Below are 16096 nucleotides of genomic sequence, written 5' to 3'. Positions count from 1 at the left end.
CGGCTATGAACTTTCCACCGCTGTGATAGACGCTTGCCACCGACACTTCGACGGTGGTAGCTTCATGCTGCGCGTCCACCCGGGCTCGAATATTATCATCGTATCGACGCCCCACGAGCATGTAGCCAAAGAGCTGCGAGAGATCACGCATCTGAATATCAGGGGACGAGTGCACTCATTCAACTCGTATGTGGCGGATCCTGAGGACGTCCTACGAGGCATAGTCCATGGTATTCCGTCGGGGACTTCTCAAGCAGAACTCATGGCGAATCTCCGTGTGAGAACACAGGGGGTCAAGATTGAGCGGGCACGCATGCTCGGATCTACGAAGACCGCCATCATTACCTTCACGGGCAGCACACTGCCTAGGTGCGTCTATTTCATGGGAGCGGAAGCCATCTGTTATCCCCACAAGCCTACGAGGCAGGCTTGCAAGGTATGCCACTCCACAGGGCATCGAACTGACGTGTGCCCAACGCCCGACGCCAATGTATGCTCCACGTGTGGAACACGTGAACCCGCACAAGGACACGCGTGTACCCCTAAGTGCGTGATATGTGGTGAGGACCATATGACAGGTGACAAAATGTGCAAGAAGAAGCTTAAACACGTTCCGCCTAGGAGGTCCCGAGTGGATCAGCCAAAACGGAGGCACCATCCACGCTGGTTCAGCTCCGAGCGGGACTCGTCAGTGGAATCACGCTCACGTTCAAGATCCAAGTCACGGGCTTCCTCAAAGGGTCGAGCCCAGTCTGCGTCCAGAAAACGACTCAACAAACAGCCGCATCAGCAGCAGCACCAACAGCAGCAACAGCAGCAGCAACAACAACAGCAGCAGCAGCAGCAACAGCAGCAACAGCAACAGCAACAGCAGCAGCAGCAACAGCAGCAGCATCAGCAGCAGAAGAAGAAAGCGCTGGTACAAATCTTGACGCCGCCCAAAGAGGGGACGGAGGCAGCCGCCTGCCAGCCAGCAAACACGGTGAGCTGGACGAGGATTGTGTCTCCATCTGCTCCCTTAATTGAGAATCCCGAATATCAGAAAATGGTTGCCGAGAATAAGCAGCTTGCTTTAGAAAACGAGAAACTTCGATGCCAGATTAAGGAGGAACGCCGGGAGTTCCACAAAATCATATCATCTTTAGAAACCAAACTTGAAGCCAGGCTTAACGCCTTAGAGGCGAACAACAACGCCACTCATGCTATCTCCAGGGCAACCGTAGCCCACTCTTTGGAGGGAGGAACGGCGAAAGTAGACATACCTCAGAGGTTTAGCGAGGAGGCCCACGTTAGCCAGTTACAGATGGGGGAACAGTTGCAGAGCTTGCGAAACTTAATGCGAGAACTCCAATCACAACAGCAACGAGCAGCGTCTGAACTCCGAGAGCAGATGATGCAGCAAATGCATCAAATGTTTTCGGAGTACAGGAAAGAGTTTGCAGCAGAAACGGAACAACAAAGACGATACGTTAATGACTCAGTTGTAGGCATTCAGCGTGCCATCAACAAGCGGGTCAGTGTTACCTCCGCGAGCAGTCCACTACTGAAGGACCGTCGAATCACGGAGAAAGCAGACACCCCCCAATAAAGGCAGTAGTCACCATGGCGCGAACTAATTCCACGCAAAACTCCGACCACCTAGAAATCTGGCAGTGGAATTGTCGCACGTTCCACAAACGAGCGGCGGCATTGCAGAATTACATCCATTCGGCACTAATCCCACCTGATGTAATATGCCTGCAAGAAGTTGGGAACCGTCCCGTCAAATTGCAGGGATATTACACATTATACGATCCAAAATACCCCCGCGTTGCAGCGCTGGTGAGTAACTTCATGACAGTTGCGCTAGACCATTACGATCAGACTGACATTAATCACCAAATTATCGATGTCTTCCCACAAAAACGAGGAAAAGTACGAACGAAAATTTTAAACATATACAGTCCTCCCAAAAACCGGAATGACGACTTCGGCCCACTCCTAAACGAGGCAGTTCGAGCCGTTGGCACCAGAGATCAATTAGTGGTGGTGGGCGACTTTAATGCTCCGAGCACCGCTTGGGGCTACGTCCGGGATTCACCCAAGGGAGTGTTATTAGAGAACACCACGTCTAAATTAGGTTTTACCCTTATCACTCTGCCAACAGCACCCACCAGGCTTGGTAATAGCATTAGCAGGGACACGTACCCTGATTTGACCTTCACCTTCAACATTAAAAATGCCACGTGGTCAAACCTCGATGAAAACCTTGGTAGTGACCATTATATTCTTAGCACCTCTATAGCATCACCAAAAGTTCGTCGTGTCGCTGGTGACGTTGTGATGACAGACTGGGTGACCTTTCGAAAGCGCCCTCTGCCGGAGCAAACGCCCTGTGATGTCAGTGGGTGGGTTGCTTTCATTCGAGAAACGCATGATGCCACCTCTAAGAAAATAGCGCGCACAGTTGAGGCGCCTGCGATAGACCGGCACCTATTGCACATGTGGGATAGTAGGCGACGCCTGATCAAGAGATGGAAAAAACAACGCCTCAACCGCTGCCTCTACAGGCGAATCGCTGCTCTGTCGGAGGAAGCGAATGAATACGCAACGAAACTTGCCACCGATGGTTGGGTGCAGTTTTGCGGTTCTCTCCGCGGTACACTAGGGACTAGCCAGACGTGGGCGATACTGAGGTCCATGCTGGAGCCGGACAAATCTAAGTCCTCCATGAACCGCATTCTTCAAAGAATAGTACACAGCTACCCCGGCACCGACGGAGAGTTGATCCAGGCGCTTAAAGACCGTTATATCGGTACTGATGTGGTTCCGCCATGTACATTAGAGTACATCGGCAGCGAGAATGCCACATTAGACGCCGCAATCACGAAAGAAGAGGTTTTCGCGGCAGCCCAGGCAGCCAATCGGAACTCTGCGCCGGGGTCGGATGGTATAACAAACGCTATGATAAGAAACCTCAGCACTGAGGTTCTTGAGCAGATAACGCAATTTCTTAACGACCACTGCTGGTCCCAAGGTCACGTTCCTCCGGAGTGGAAGGAAGCCAAAATAATAACTATACCAAAGCCCGGTAAAGCACCATCGCTCGGAGCCCTGCGGCCCATTTCGCTTACTTCGTGCATGGGCAAGCTCTACGAGCGAGTAGTACAGACACGGCTTCAAAATTACATTGAAAAAGAAAATCTGTTTCCCGCTACCATGATTGGTTTTCGCTCCGGACTCTCAACCCAGGATGCCTTCCTCCTTTTAAAAGAAGAGGTCATGAGTTGCGTACCCAGGGGAGGCGAACATTTGGTCTTGGCCCTCGACCTCAAAGGGGCCTTTGATAATGTTTCGCACGAGGCCATTCTCTCTGAACTCAACACAATCGGCTGCGGAAAGCGTACATTTAACTACATTAAATCCTTCCTCTCTGGGCGGACGGCAACTATTGGGATAGGCGACACGAGGTCGGTGCCGTTCTCGATGCCAAATAAAGGCACACCGCAAGGGGCAGTCATCTCCCCCTTGCTCTTTAACATAGCTATGCGCAGACTTGCTCACGAGCTCGAAGCAATCCCGCACCTTGGATATACATTGTATGCGGACGACATCACACTCTGGGCTACGAAGGGTTCACTGGCGCTGAAAGAGCAGACCCTCCAGGCTGCTGCGACAGCTGTGGCAGAGTTCGCAAGAAATAGTGGGCTGAGCTGTGCGCCTGAAAAATCTGAACTCATAAGAATACACAGTAAGTATTACAAAAGTAACGGTGCCATAAACTTACAGGTAGACGGCCATGCCATAGCCGAGGTTACTCAGGCCCGTATACTTGGCTTCTGGGTCCAAAGCAATGGCAAAGCCAGTCACACGATAACCACCTTAAAGACTACGGTTAAACAGATAGCTAGAATGATCCGTCGCATCACTTATCATAAAAAAGGCATGAAAGAAAAGGATACTCTCCGGCTTGTCCAGGCCTTAGTTTTGAGCAGAGTGACGTATGGCCTACCGTACCACTCACTCGACAGAAGTGAGGAGAGCCAGGTGGATGTGCTCATTAGAAGCGCTTTTAAGGCAGCACTTGGTCTACCCACCAGCACACCGACCGAGCGGCTCCTAGCTCTCGGTATACATAACACTTATGCTGAGCTCAGTGCCGCAGTCCTCATGTCTCAGAGGAATCGTCTAAGTGAAACTTCAGCAGGCAGGGCGATACTCACTAGAATAGGAATTTCGCCCCACCCACAGCACATTGATGAGGAGCTGGTCGACGTAGCCCAAGAGGTCCGCAGGCGAATCTCAATCGCACCGGTGCCCAAAAATATGCATCACGACTTTCACGCTGAGCGACGTACTGCGAGGGTAAACTGGCTTCGAAAGCAATTCGGCTCAGCTTCAAATGTCGCGTACGTCGATGCGGCCAGTTTCGATTGGCAGAGACACATAATTACTGTTGTCGACAACAACATGACGCTGCTAACGAGTGCCTCCGTACGCACGACCTCGGCTACAAAGGCGGAGACGATGGCCATAGCCTTAGCCTTAAGGTTTCAGGAGCGTAGAGGGGAGCCATCAGTTATTTTATCCGACTCCCAGGAAGCCTGCCGGCTCTTTTTAAGGGGCCGCCTTCCAGCAATGGGGCTGAGGTTGCTAGGATCCAAACTCACTCACCACCATCGCTTGATCTGGTGCCCGGGACACGCAGGTCTCGAAGGCAATGAAAGGGCGGACGCTCTAGCTCGTGCGTTTTGTAACCGAGCGGAGAATCCATCTCTTTCATTGACCATGCCAATTTTACCTAGGGAGATTCTAGCTCACCAGCGCTTCACGCGTCAAAAATGTGGAACACCTCACAGATCCCTTAATGGGGAAGAGGCCACTGACCTTAGAAAAATTCAAACGGATGTATTTCCGCACCTACTGAAGTTACACGCGATACATCCAACTCTTTACCCGGCTGTATGTCCGTGGTGCGGCGGAAGACCGACTCTCTACCACATATCGTGGGGGTGCGATCGTAAACCAAGTGACATAACCAATTTTCTCGGCGAACCTTTAACACCTAGTATGGAGCAGTGGGAGGCACACCTCGCTAGCTCGGACCCAGGAGTGCAGCTCGCACTACTGGATCAAGTCCGGCGGGCGGCTAAGGCCAGTGGAGCCCTGGACGTAGGGCCCCAACCATAAAGGCTCTAAAACGCCCCTCTCCCTTTCCCCTTCAATAAAGTTTTACTCTCTCTCTCCACTCTGATAATCATATAATGGTTTTGGGACGTTAAATGCCAGGCACCAATCAATCAATGAATGAATCAGTTAATCAATCGCTTGCTCTTTCGAGTAAAGAAAGTGAATTTTATCGTCAATATTGATGATGGGCATGCCGTACCCTTGACTGCATTTTTTTGTTGCTCATTTTGCGCAGTTTTTTTCTTTTTCTTGTGAGAAGCGCGTATGTATTGCTGTAATAGGAAAATAAAAAGCATCTTGTAAGTGGAGCGCCCTGCGTGTCTACCACTTTCTTCGATCTTTTGTCCGCGCTGCGAAACGGTGAAATAAAATCATGCTGCATAAACTAGCCCGACGATCAACCATGGTGGAGTTTAAATTAAAATTCAGTACATATCCTTGAAGGTTATCTGTTTCAGTCTTTTCTAAAAGTTCCACGCACTTGGCCCGGAGCTGTCAAGCAACATTTCCCAGATGCAACTCTAATTTTTTCGAAAAGAGAGATGTTTTTGTTAAGACAAAGTGAATGAGGTCGGCCTATAAACTCTTTGGGCTTTTTTGTGTACGACAGCATTACTTAAAATATAATGACGATGTAGGAGGTGTTGTAAAATTTAGGCTAATACTTTTCAGCCAGCACGTTTAAGCATACTTACGATCCGTCGCCGACGTTGACTGCAGGGTGTGCTTGGCCGATCGTCGTGACAGTGGCGCACAGTGATACAAAAAGGAAGATAGCAGTGCTCGTGGTCTTCATCATGGCTGCTGTAAGTAAAAAAAAAGTAGAATAATCATTTCTGAATTTCCAAACAACGTGTTGTAGCACGAGGAGATTTGAAGTTTTGAAGCTTTGAGGTTGAAGTAAATATTTGCCGATATCTGCATCTATTGCTCATCGTGCCGCGGCTATCTCAAAGTAGTGACTTTCGGTTTATATTTTCACTGCCTTTGTCACCTTCCACGTTCCACTAAGTTACCCTCGGGATTGCTTTTGATACCTCGCAATTTACTTGCAAGGCAGGAACTTTGTAGTCAAGAAAGCCGAGAATCCCCGAAAGAGATGGTCCGGGGTTTCTAGCGCTCCCCCCACCCCAAAAAAGACAGCCCGATCGTGTCATCATTCGAACCGTAGAGAGGCCACTTTTAACTGTCCACTTTGTTTTATAAGCGAGATGTACACAATGAAGTTCGCAGATCAGCAATCGCTTACCAAGCTAGATACTAAAATATAGAAGTCCTGAAAAAATCTCCGTCCAGTTTTAGTTGAGTGAAGAGAACACGCGAGCCGCTCCCTCGTCCCAGGAGAAGGACAAGGCGAAAAATAAAAAAAAAACATATATTACAACAGAGCACCCCCGCTGTCCTATGTCTAATGCCACTCTTGACTGGTCATTTCAGAGCGCTCTCTTGAGAGAGAGTAAGGCTGCCACTTTTCCTTTCCTCAACCTCTCCTATCTCTCTCTTTTTCTCTCAGGAGAGCTCACTAGGGCGTTCCAAAACGACCAGTCAAAGATGACATAAGTACGTCAACTTGACTAGTTTATCACTCCACGAGTCATCATCCGCTATGCAATCACTAGGAGCAGGGGGTGTAAGGAGCCATTGGATTTATTCTGCACTTTTATACACGTTGCTATCTCTGTTCCTCAAAGTAGGGCATGACTCATCTTTTATCTTATAAATGCTTTATCTCCTTTAAAAAGTAACCTTTTGCGTGAAATGTGTCATGTTTGGCAAGAAAGAAAACTACACTTAGACCTCAATGTAAGAAACTCGCCTAACAATCGGTTTCTGCTATGTCGACAGTGCTCCAAGTTGGTATGGTGATTTGGGTAGAAAACAGAGTGGGTGATGAGCCCTGATGAATTCTGTCATAGCGCGACAGTTTCTTGTGAACTACAACGTGCACTTCGTAGTTAATTCTTCTTCGCGATGCTAACTGAATGCCTTTTAGCACTTACTACTAAGAGGACTGCTAACACAAAATATTGTGAACTCCATTCTAAGAGAGAACAATTAAAATTACAACTTAACCTCGCTCACATTTGATGCACACGTAGCACTGGTAATGTCCACGCTTCTCTAACACTAGAATCATGGTGCGAAAACTGGCTGATGTCCCTTAACACACACACACAAAAAAACTGTGCCATTTCTTTCCATCGCCGACAATCTTATTCCTCCAAAAAATACATCCTGTCTGATTCTGAAATTACAACAGCTAATTCATGTAAATACCTCGGTATCACTCTAACTTCAGATCTCACCTGGTCATCCCACATAATGAGCATCACAAATGGTTCAAACCACGTTCTTGGCTATCTCCGAAGAAACTTACGTCTAGCCCCACCTTCTGTTAAACTTTTAACCTATCTAACACTCGTTCGTCCGAAGCTAGAATACGCATGTGCCATCTGCGATCCCCATCAAATCACCCTTATTAAAACACTTGAATCTATCCGAAATCGCACAGACAGATTTATTTATTCGAACTACTCTTATCACAGTAGCGTCACTGAGCTAAAATCTCATGCTAACACGGTTTACTTAGCTTCGCGCCGCAAAGTTTCAAGACTGTGTTTGAATAATAACTTTTATCACGCATTGCACCTGAACCATGCTATTGTTCCAGCTCATCGTCTTTCATGCCGTATCAGCCAATCGAAAGCGGTTTATCTACCCGTGTGCATACCACTGCCCATCACTCTTCATTTTTTGTACAAAGATCAATAGAATGGAATGATTTTTCTGATGATGTCGTGCACCACTCCAGCATCGTCCATTTCAAAAGAGCCATCGAACAAATCATCTGTTTGTGAACTGTCTACCCCTCATGTAACACCCCTTGACTGGGGCCCTTGAGGTGTTATAAATAAATAATTTATAAATTAATAACGCAGTTACAACTCAAACGTGGCCTCATGCTAGGGGTAGATGTGCAGCTCGAACCCCCATTAATTAAGACGTGTTTTTTTTACTGAAAATAAAGAAAACAAGTGTTGTTCTAAAAAGGTCAATACCGTCAGCATGTGTCCTCCTCCGCCCCTCTCTAGAAAAAAAAATGCTGGCTACAAAGCTGGCTGAAGGTAATTACTTGCTTTGTTCTGATAGCTAATGTATAGCAAGCCCCCTTTCCCTAACTGTACTTCCGATTGTGGAGAGCAGCAACAAGAAAAACGAAGGAAAAAATATAAATTTAAGGGTGAACATGATAAATAGTAAAAAATAGACATGTAGGCATAATTCGCACTTTTTACGAGCCACTCATGCAGAAGAAGACAGTTGGTTAGCGTACATCCGGTCTACTCTTCTAGCTGGGAGTCTTGTAACAAGCGCACAATAATATAATACCGATGGCCCACCTCCCTCAACACAGGCTCCGGGAGTTGCTTCCTGTGAGCGCAAGTTAGTAGTCCTAAATAATTCTGAACAAACATGCGTATTTTTCTAATCATTTTAGAGTGTACGAAATAGAGAAACAAAAATCTAGTCTGTAGAACGGCCAACTTTAGAGCAGCAAAATGTTAACACTCCTTTAAAGCAACAGTTACCATAAATTTAAAAAACCATTATTCATTATTGCTACTCAATTAAACACCGTTAGAAAACGCTGATTTTTTTCAGAGAATCACGTCGTTTGGGCTATAAAGCTGTCTTTCTTAAATGTGAAATTGTACTTACGTTTTATTTCTTGAGCGGCGCCTGGTGGTAGGGAGAGTCTCCAATACCCCGAGAAGTTCACAAGTTATATAGGCACTTGACAATCAGATAGCGGTCGCAGAGTGATTGATATCAGTATCTTGTCGTTTGAGTCATAAGAAGATAGTAAATATAACGATGTGATTTTCTATACCGATGACACAGCAGTGGTGCTGGTGACTCGTTTCGGCTGGCGGACTGGTTCTCGTCAGGTTAGTTTTTTCGGAGCTATCGTGGCGGACCTCAGCAATCTGCCTGCTCTAAAATTCAGGTTTCTTGAAGCGCCTTGAGATATCAAGATTAGTAAGATTAAAATTTTTAGACTAGCTTGACATCTTTGATAACCAGTAACAAAATATAAGGACGCGTGTTTGTCATTGTCTTAACAGTTGACGCATGACACATTTTGATACACGAGTCATTCTACTCCAAACGTTCGAGCGCTTACAGCGAAGTCCGAAAACATTATTCTTTTGGCCAGTTATTATACGCAGTGGGATCCTAATTAAAAAAAAAGATCGTTTCGTATCTCAAGTGAAATCAAATGAATACACTTAAAACGCAATTTTACGAAACCAGTTTTTACGAATTTTAAAATTCATGAAACCAGTTCTGATTCCCCCCGCATGCTTAACGGTTTTAAGAACTCAAAATGAGCAAACTTTTTTACAAAACCCTATTTAACGGAGCATTATGAAAACGAAAGAATGAGAAAAATATATTTATTTTCAATTTATGGCGCCTAGAAGGTCTGGGAGTGTGCGGCCAGCATGGCAGCAGAGGCAGTCTCGTTTTGATTGATTTGATTAGTATTGATCGTTCTGTTTTGATTGCGTTTTTTATTTGTCCCCCTTTTCGCCGCTGTTACCTTTTATGTATGCCACTAAATATAGGAAGTCCCCCTGACAGTCTCGTACTTTGGAACCTCCTGAATTTGTATGCATTATGTAACCCGTTCTTTGTACATGTAATGTTACTGCATAAACTTGAACTTGATTCCGGCAAAGCTAAAGAATGAAGCTTCATGTAAGAACAGACTAAACTCTTGTCTCAAGGCTTTGGGTTAAATCCGCCAGATGGCAAAAGCGGCGGCGGCTTCACCTAGCTCTTCATCTCGATTGCAGGCGTAGCAACATTTTTTTTTTGAGAGGGAGAGAAGGGTAAAGGGGGCAGGGCATCCCATCATATTTTATGTATGTTTGTGCGTGCGTTTATTTGTGTCTAGACACGCAAGAAAAACTGAAACATTTTGGGAGGGTTTTGAGTTGGAACCCCGAACTCCCTTTCCCTGGCTACGCCGACGGACTCGTGATCTCACGGACACTGGCACAATAGTACTTCTCGATGACGATGAGTTAGTGCAGCTTGTATGTGACCCACAAGAGAGGAGTCTGAAGGTACGAATGATGCTTATACTGTCGGTGCTTGCATGCCCATACCAAGTCTGATGACTGACACCATCGACCCACAAAGGCGGTTTAATGAGGCACACCAAGCTGCTGAGGACGCATATATTTAGCCTATTAGATACAAGGATTGCTTTTCCCGCTGCTCGCGAAGCGTGCGCAGGGGAAAATAAGGATCTTTGTCACTTGGCAATAATTTTGTCAACCGCTCGCACGATATTTGTTGTTCACATCATTTTACGAAGTTAGAGATTTGGCGAAGTGAATGGCGGGTTTCGGTCATTTTGTTAAATCGAGGTTAGACTGCAGTGGTCGTTTTGTAATTCTCGTGTTGAAAAAAAGTTCTCTCTTCTATTAATGATGAAATAAATTCCCATTCCATTATAAGGTTGATATGTGGGGTTCATTGTCCCAAAACCGCCATATGATTATGAGAGACGCCTATTCCCTTAGAAGAACGATTTCAAATATTTTAAACGTCGTGATGATCCCACAAAACTCAGTTTCACACCTGTATACCAAGCGAAGAGTTTTTCTATGGCAAGTTTCAACATTGGAATTGATCCCTTAGAAGAACAATAGCGATGTTAAAACTTGCCATACAACTTGCGATTTTAGCTGACTGTGATAACTTATTGTGAACTCCAGGCCGCGTGATGCGCAAGAATATTTGGCTCGCGTGTTATCGGGAGCCTCTACTACCGATCGGCAGCACTTTCTGACCATGCTTAAAAAGCATTACAGGGCCCTTTAAAGCAGAGTTATTACAGTGACAGTCAAGGAAACAATATTTCCGCTTTTAATGAAACTGTATGCGCATACAGAACTGTGTAAATGTATATCTGAAAGGGTGCTTTCCAATTTGGGAAGCAAAGAACTCATTGTCGTATATTACGATTTTTGTGCAAAGCATTGTTGCTCATTAATGTTCAAAATTTTCACGTGGTAGAGGTACAACTGGGTGAAGGAAGCACCAAAAGCGTATTGAAATTGAAAAAAAAAAATTATTGAACGTACTTGTGGCCACAAGAAAAAAATAGTTGAAATCAGACGGCTGTGGATAGTCAGATGAAGAGAAACGTCACACTGGAACGACTTCATCGTTGGATCCCACACAGAAGTGGAAACGGCTTGCATACTCTTTTCACCCTCTCATCTTGAGATGAGCGCCAGCGCAGTGTTTATTCCCGTGTGCCTCGTTTGTCTCAGAAAAAAGTTTCGTTATAAAACCGAAGAATACGTTACGACTACTACCAAGCCTTTGGTGAAAGTATCCAGTGCGTACTAGCACAGGCGGCACTGCCCTTCCACGTCAAAACAGTGCCCCGATGTTAGTAAGAATGTACAATAACTAAGCTGTAGAGTGAGCTTTTATGGTTCAAAGTAGCACAGAAGTCTGCAGCTTCTCGCTGAGACCAACGCAGTGGATGGGAGTCCATGCCACTACACGGTCACCAAGCGCGTACAGCCTGTCGCGATGTCCCCAGTTGTAATGATGGGCGTCGAGGTGTTATTTCTTGATGCGAATGCGGGTCAGCTGGCGGGCTTCTTCAGTGACAGACAGACAGACAGACGGACAGACGGACAGACAGACACAGAACTTTATTGAGGTCCTGAGGATGACTACCTAGAGGAGGTAGAGCAGCGGGCCGCTCCCAAGTCGGAACGGATAAGCCGCACCTCGCCGCCGCGTCGTGGGCCCTCTGGACAGCCCAGAGTTGATGTGCTAGTTCTGAGAGCGTTTAATAAATTCAGCAGCGTCTTTGTTGGGGCCATACTTTTCAACGTAGGGCAACATCACGTCTAGCAAGGCGGCTACTTTTCAGCCGCAGGCAAGCTCGCAGGGAGTCATCTACATTGTCCTCTGGTGTGCCCTATTGTACGCGAATGAATATCGGCAAAAGATCGTCTCAGGCCTTGTGCTTGACGTCTACATACATATTATATTGGCGAGCGTCCTGTTCATACGTTCCCTGAGGCTATTAGTTAATGGGTGATAAGTGGTTCTAGACGTTCCGCCCGTGATTGTTGTGATGCTGGTTGGCTTTTAGTTCGTGAACAACGTTAACAGAGCGTTGGCGTGGGAGATCCAAACAACGGCGCCTCCAGAGCGCCTTCGTTATCGCTTCGGCTAGCCGGGGCGAAACAGTGGCAACCAGTTCTCCGTTTCGAAATGTCACAAGCGACATGTTTGTTGGTGCAGGGTATCTCTCATAGACTTCACCACAGTCTTTGTGCAGCACAGTGCAATGGCACACGTGCGGTAGAGCAGCTTGTTAGAACTGAAAATGCAATAATTCGTCCTGCAAGAGTCGCTCATCGGCTTCGCTCTCTTACGTGGCCAACAAGAGCGTGGTACGCGTCCCGGAAGAGCACTGGTTGAGAAGCGCGCACAGGGACTTGAAGACTAAAACAGTGCGTCTCGTGTACAATATAGGACCTCCCTCTGGTGGTCGCTAGCCCTCTCGTCTGTATCACTCAGGCTAAAAATAATTTCCAACATTTGTGAATGACAAGAGAGTGGCAGAATTATGATTCCAGTTTATGGTAGTGGCCTTAACGCGTACTTTGAAACGTGCACATCCAATAAAAGTGACACGGAATAACACGGTACTAGGTGTAGCACAACATACAAAGCGAAATAAAAGCAGAATATTTACTTTTTCATGTTTTTGTTGGGCTGACACTCTCCCTTAAAATAGCCCTTATCTACCCGTATTCATGTTGCCGCCCCACTTGGTCAGTGGGCAATTCAAATACATACACTCGCAGTCCAGATTCACAGTTTCCACAGAAATATGGACAGAAAACCTCTTTCGCACCGCAGCTGCTCGCAATCTGGTCACTCACCGATGAACACGAGCACAATCACAAGCAACACCCATCTCAACTACGAAGAGCCCGATTGCACACAGTGAAGGATGCAACATTCGTTGTTCCTTGTCGAAGCGCAGTAATGCTGCAAAGACTGAACGCCGATGTGAACGCGCCGCCGAATGCTGGCGTTGGTGGCATTGTTGCCGCCACAGCTCACAACGCAACCCACGTCGTCAGCCTCTTGACATATGCGGTAGAGCTTCCAGGCCTTGACGAAGTTCCTTCAGGTGGTGGTGGCTCAATGCACCAAACACACACATACGCACACGCACTGATTCACTCCCGCGCTGCTCGTGCTATCCAGAGAAGACACCGCCGGCGTGCTCTCGCCTCGCGCACATGACACGAAAAGGCGCAGTGGCGCCCCGAGAAAACCGAGCGGCCGTTCGTATGGTTTTGGACCACCAAAACAGCAGGCGCGGCCTGCCGGTCGCGCCACTAGATTATATTCTAGTTCATTATAGTTCCAGTTAAACAACTTTGACGTTAATTTCTGAACATGTCTTAGTCGTGTAGTGAAATTTTCCTTGGTATAGTCGCATTTCAGTATAACTGGTATAAAAATAATAATTAAGGCATGTAGTCGGTGTCTGAGCGATGTAGAAGAACTGCGGTTGTTCAGAATATTTGAAGACCCCTTACTAGCCGCTGCGGCGGTACCGTGATTGCAGCACTCAGCTGTGGACCCGAAGGCCACAGCTTTCGTGTCAGCCATTGCTGTCGATTTTCAAATTGAGACGATAACGCCAGTGGTATGTGCACTTTGATTTATGTGCATATTAAACAAGCCCAAGTGGTCCAAATTTTTTGTTGGCCCCCACTAGGGCATGTTTTCTAACTGTGGGTCCGGGCTTTAAAATTGCTGGAGAATAATGCAAAACGTGGAACAATGGTGCGTTGAACTTTCGTAAGGAAGGACTATTCGTTGCATCAGAGATCACTAACAACCACAAATACACACACGGCTCTTTTATTATCACCTCTTTTTCTTTGTGTTCGACGACATATTGAATGATGATGCACTCAATGTTGCGCAAAAGGTAGCATAAGTTCTCAGTGTTCAATAACTTTTATTGCTGAACAATGACGCTTCACTTCATCCCAGCCTACCACCAATGTTTCGCACTATATATAGAGCTCATCCCAGTCCAGCGCCAATATTAAGCTGTACGCCACCGTGAGCCAATCGAGGCGGCATGAGCAGTGGTCTTCGCATGCCCAGTCCAAGGGAACCATAAGAGGCAACCGGGTATCCTGCACCGAATCCGACGCCACCAAGGTGGCCTCCAAGATGGCCGCCGTAAGCACCAAAGCCCATTCCTGCCCTGAGACAGCAACTGCCCACCGTGGTGCAGCATTGCCTGCAAAGTGGGACATTAATGAATCAAAAAAGGAGAATGCCCACTTGAGAATAATTAATTGCGATAGCAGGTGGCCATTCGCTATTTCTCCTTGTGCCATGTGCGTACAGGTTTTAGTGCACGGTGCGCCTAAACCTTGTACCAGATTTCAAGGTTCACAGAATGTCAATGGAAATGCCCGAAAAGTGGGCACCGCCAAGCATAAAAATCAGTTCGTCTCATGCGAAGAATGCCCCTAATTCACCAGAGTGATTATCTCGGTACATTGTAGATAGGGCTAACAGCGGGAATTCTGGAAAACTTTGTCGGGATTGTGGACGCCGGCTTTCTTTTTGTGACACATGTGTGCGTACAAGAAACCAAAATATGAGCAAACGGGAAATCCTACAAGCTTAGCAGATCTTGAAAAGTGATGGAAAGGATGTCAGCTTAGCCTCGTTTGCCCTTTCGAGTAAGATAAGCGCATTTTTATAGCACGACAGGTGATATCGATGATTGGGTACCGTACTCTTGACTCCACTTTTGTATACCTCGTCTTCTCTGTTTTTTTTTTCTTTCTCCTATGAGAATCGCATATGTATTGCAGCGGCGCGGAAATAAAAAGCATCTTATAAGTTGAGTGCTCTGCATGTCTACCCCTTTGTTCATTCTCTTGCCATGCGCTGTGAAATGACGAAATGAAATGCTGCTCCGGCTAGTCCGACGATCAACCTTCGTCAAGTTTAGATTGAATCTCAGCCAAATCCTTGAAGTTCAGTACATTCTGTTTCGGTCTTTTTTGAATTTTCATGCACTTGGCTCAGAGCTTTCAAGCAACATTTTGCAGGCGCAAATGTAACCTTTCGAAAAGAGACAGGTCTTTATTCAGAGAAAGGCAAAGAGGTCGGCATATAAACTATTCAGGCTATTCTGTATACGACAGCTGTGCTTTAAATATAAAGATGACGTAAGAAGTATTGTAAAATGTAGGCTCATACCTTGCAGCCAGCACGTTTAATGCAGGGCAGTTGCATCCGTACGATCCTCCACCGACAATGACAGCAGGATGGGCTTGACCGACCGTCACGACAACGGCGCACATTGATATAACACAGAAGATTGCAGTGCTCGAGGTCTTCATGATGACTCCTTTACAAGAAAAAAAAAAGTAGACACATTATTTCGAAATGCCAAACAACGTGTTGTAGCACGAGGAGCTTCGAAGTTTTGAAGCTTTGATGTTGAGACAAATAATTGCGGATCTGTCAATCTATTGCTCATCGTGCCGCGGCTCCCTGAAAACGACTTCAGGTTTACATTTTCTCTACCTTTATATATTTTCGCTTTCCACTGCATTAAACTCCACGTTGATCTTGACACCTCGTTATTGGCCTACAAAGCAGGAACTTTGTAATGAAGAAAGCTGGGAATTCCCGAAAGAGCCTGCCCAGGGTACCTAGCGCCACAGCAAAAAAATTGACATTTCAAGAAGAGGATCAGAGAGATATTGTTTTACAAGCGATAATTTCACTATGAAGTTTGCAGATCAGCAATCACTGAACGAGC

General features: G+C 46.4%; 1 protein-coding gene across 1 annotated transcript; it reads right to left on the bottom strand.

Annotated features, from left to right (window-relative positions):
- Positions 1 to 14290: 14290 nt before the first annotated feature.
- Positions 14291 to 15812, bottom strand: LOC142768715 (uncharacterized). Its single transcript, XM_075870721.1, has 2 exons — positions 15529 to 15812; positions 14291 to 14551 (listed from the first exon to the last, which is right to left on the bottom strand). The coding sequence occupies exons 1-2, from the start codon at positions 15669 to 15671 to the stop codon at positions 14329 to 14331; spliced, it is 366 nt and encodes a 121-aa protein (XP_075726836.1). The 5' UTR covers positions 15672 to 15812; the 3' UTR covers positions 14291 to 14328.
- Positions 15813 to 16096: the final 284 nt, after the last annotated feature.

This window comes from Rhipicephalus microplus, chromosome 8 (genome assembly GCF_043290135.1).
Source record: "Rhipicephalus microplus isolate Deutch F79 chromosome 8, USDA_Rmic, whole genome shotgun sequence".
Taxonomy (NCBI): domain Eukaryota; kingdom Metazoa; phylum Arthropoda; class Arachnida; order Ixodida; family Ixodidae; genus Rhipicephalus; species Rhipicephalus microplus.
Note: the sequence above shows the minus strand (reverse complement) of the source record. Positions and strands in the feature narration are given on the sequence as shown.

Coding starts and splice junctions, on each gene's coding strand:
- LOC142768715 (XM_075870721.1), bottom strand. CDS start 15,671: ATGAAGACCTCGAGCACTGCAATCTTCTGTGTTATATCAATGTGCGCC. Junction 14,552..15,528: donor TTAAACGTGCTGGCTGCAAG/GTATGAGCCTAC, acceptor CCCACTTTGCAG/GCAATGCTGCACCACGGTGG.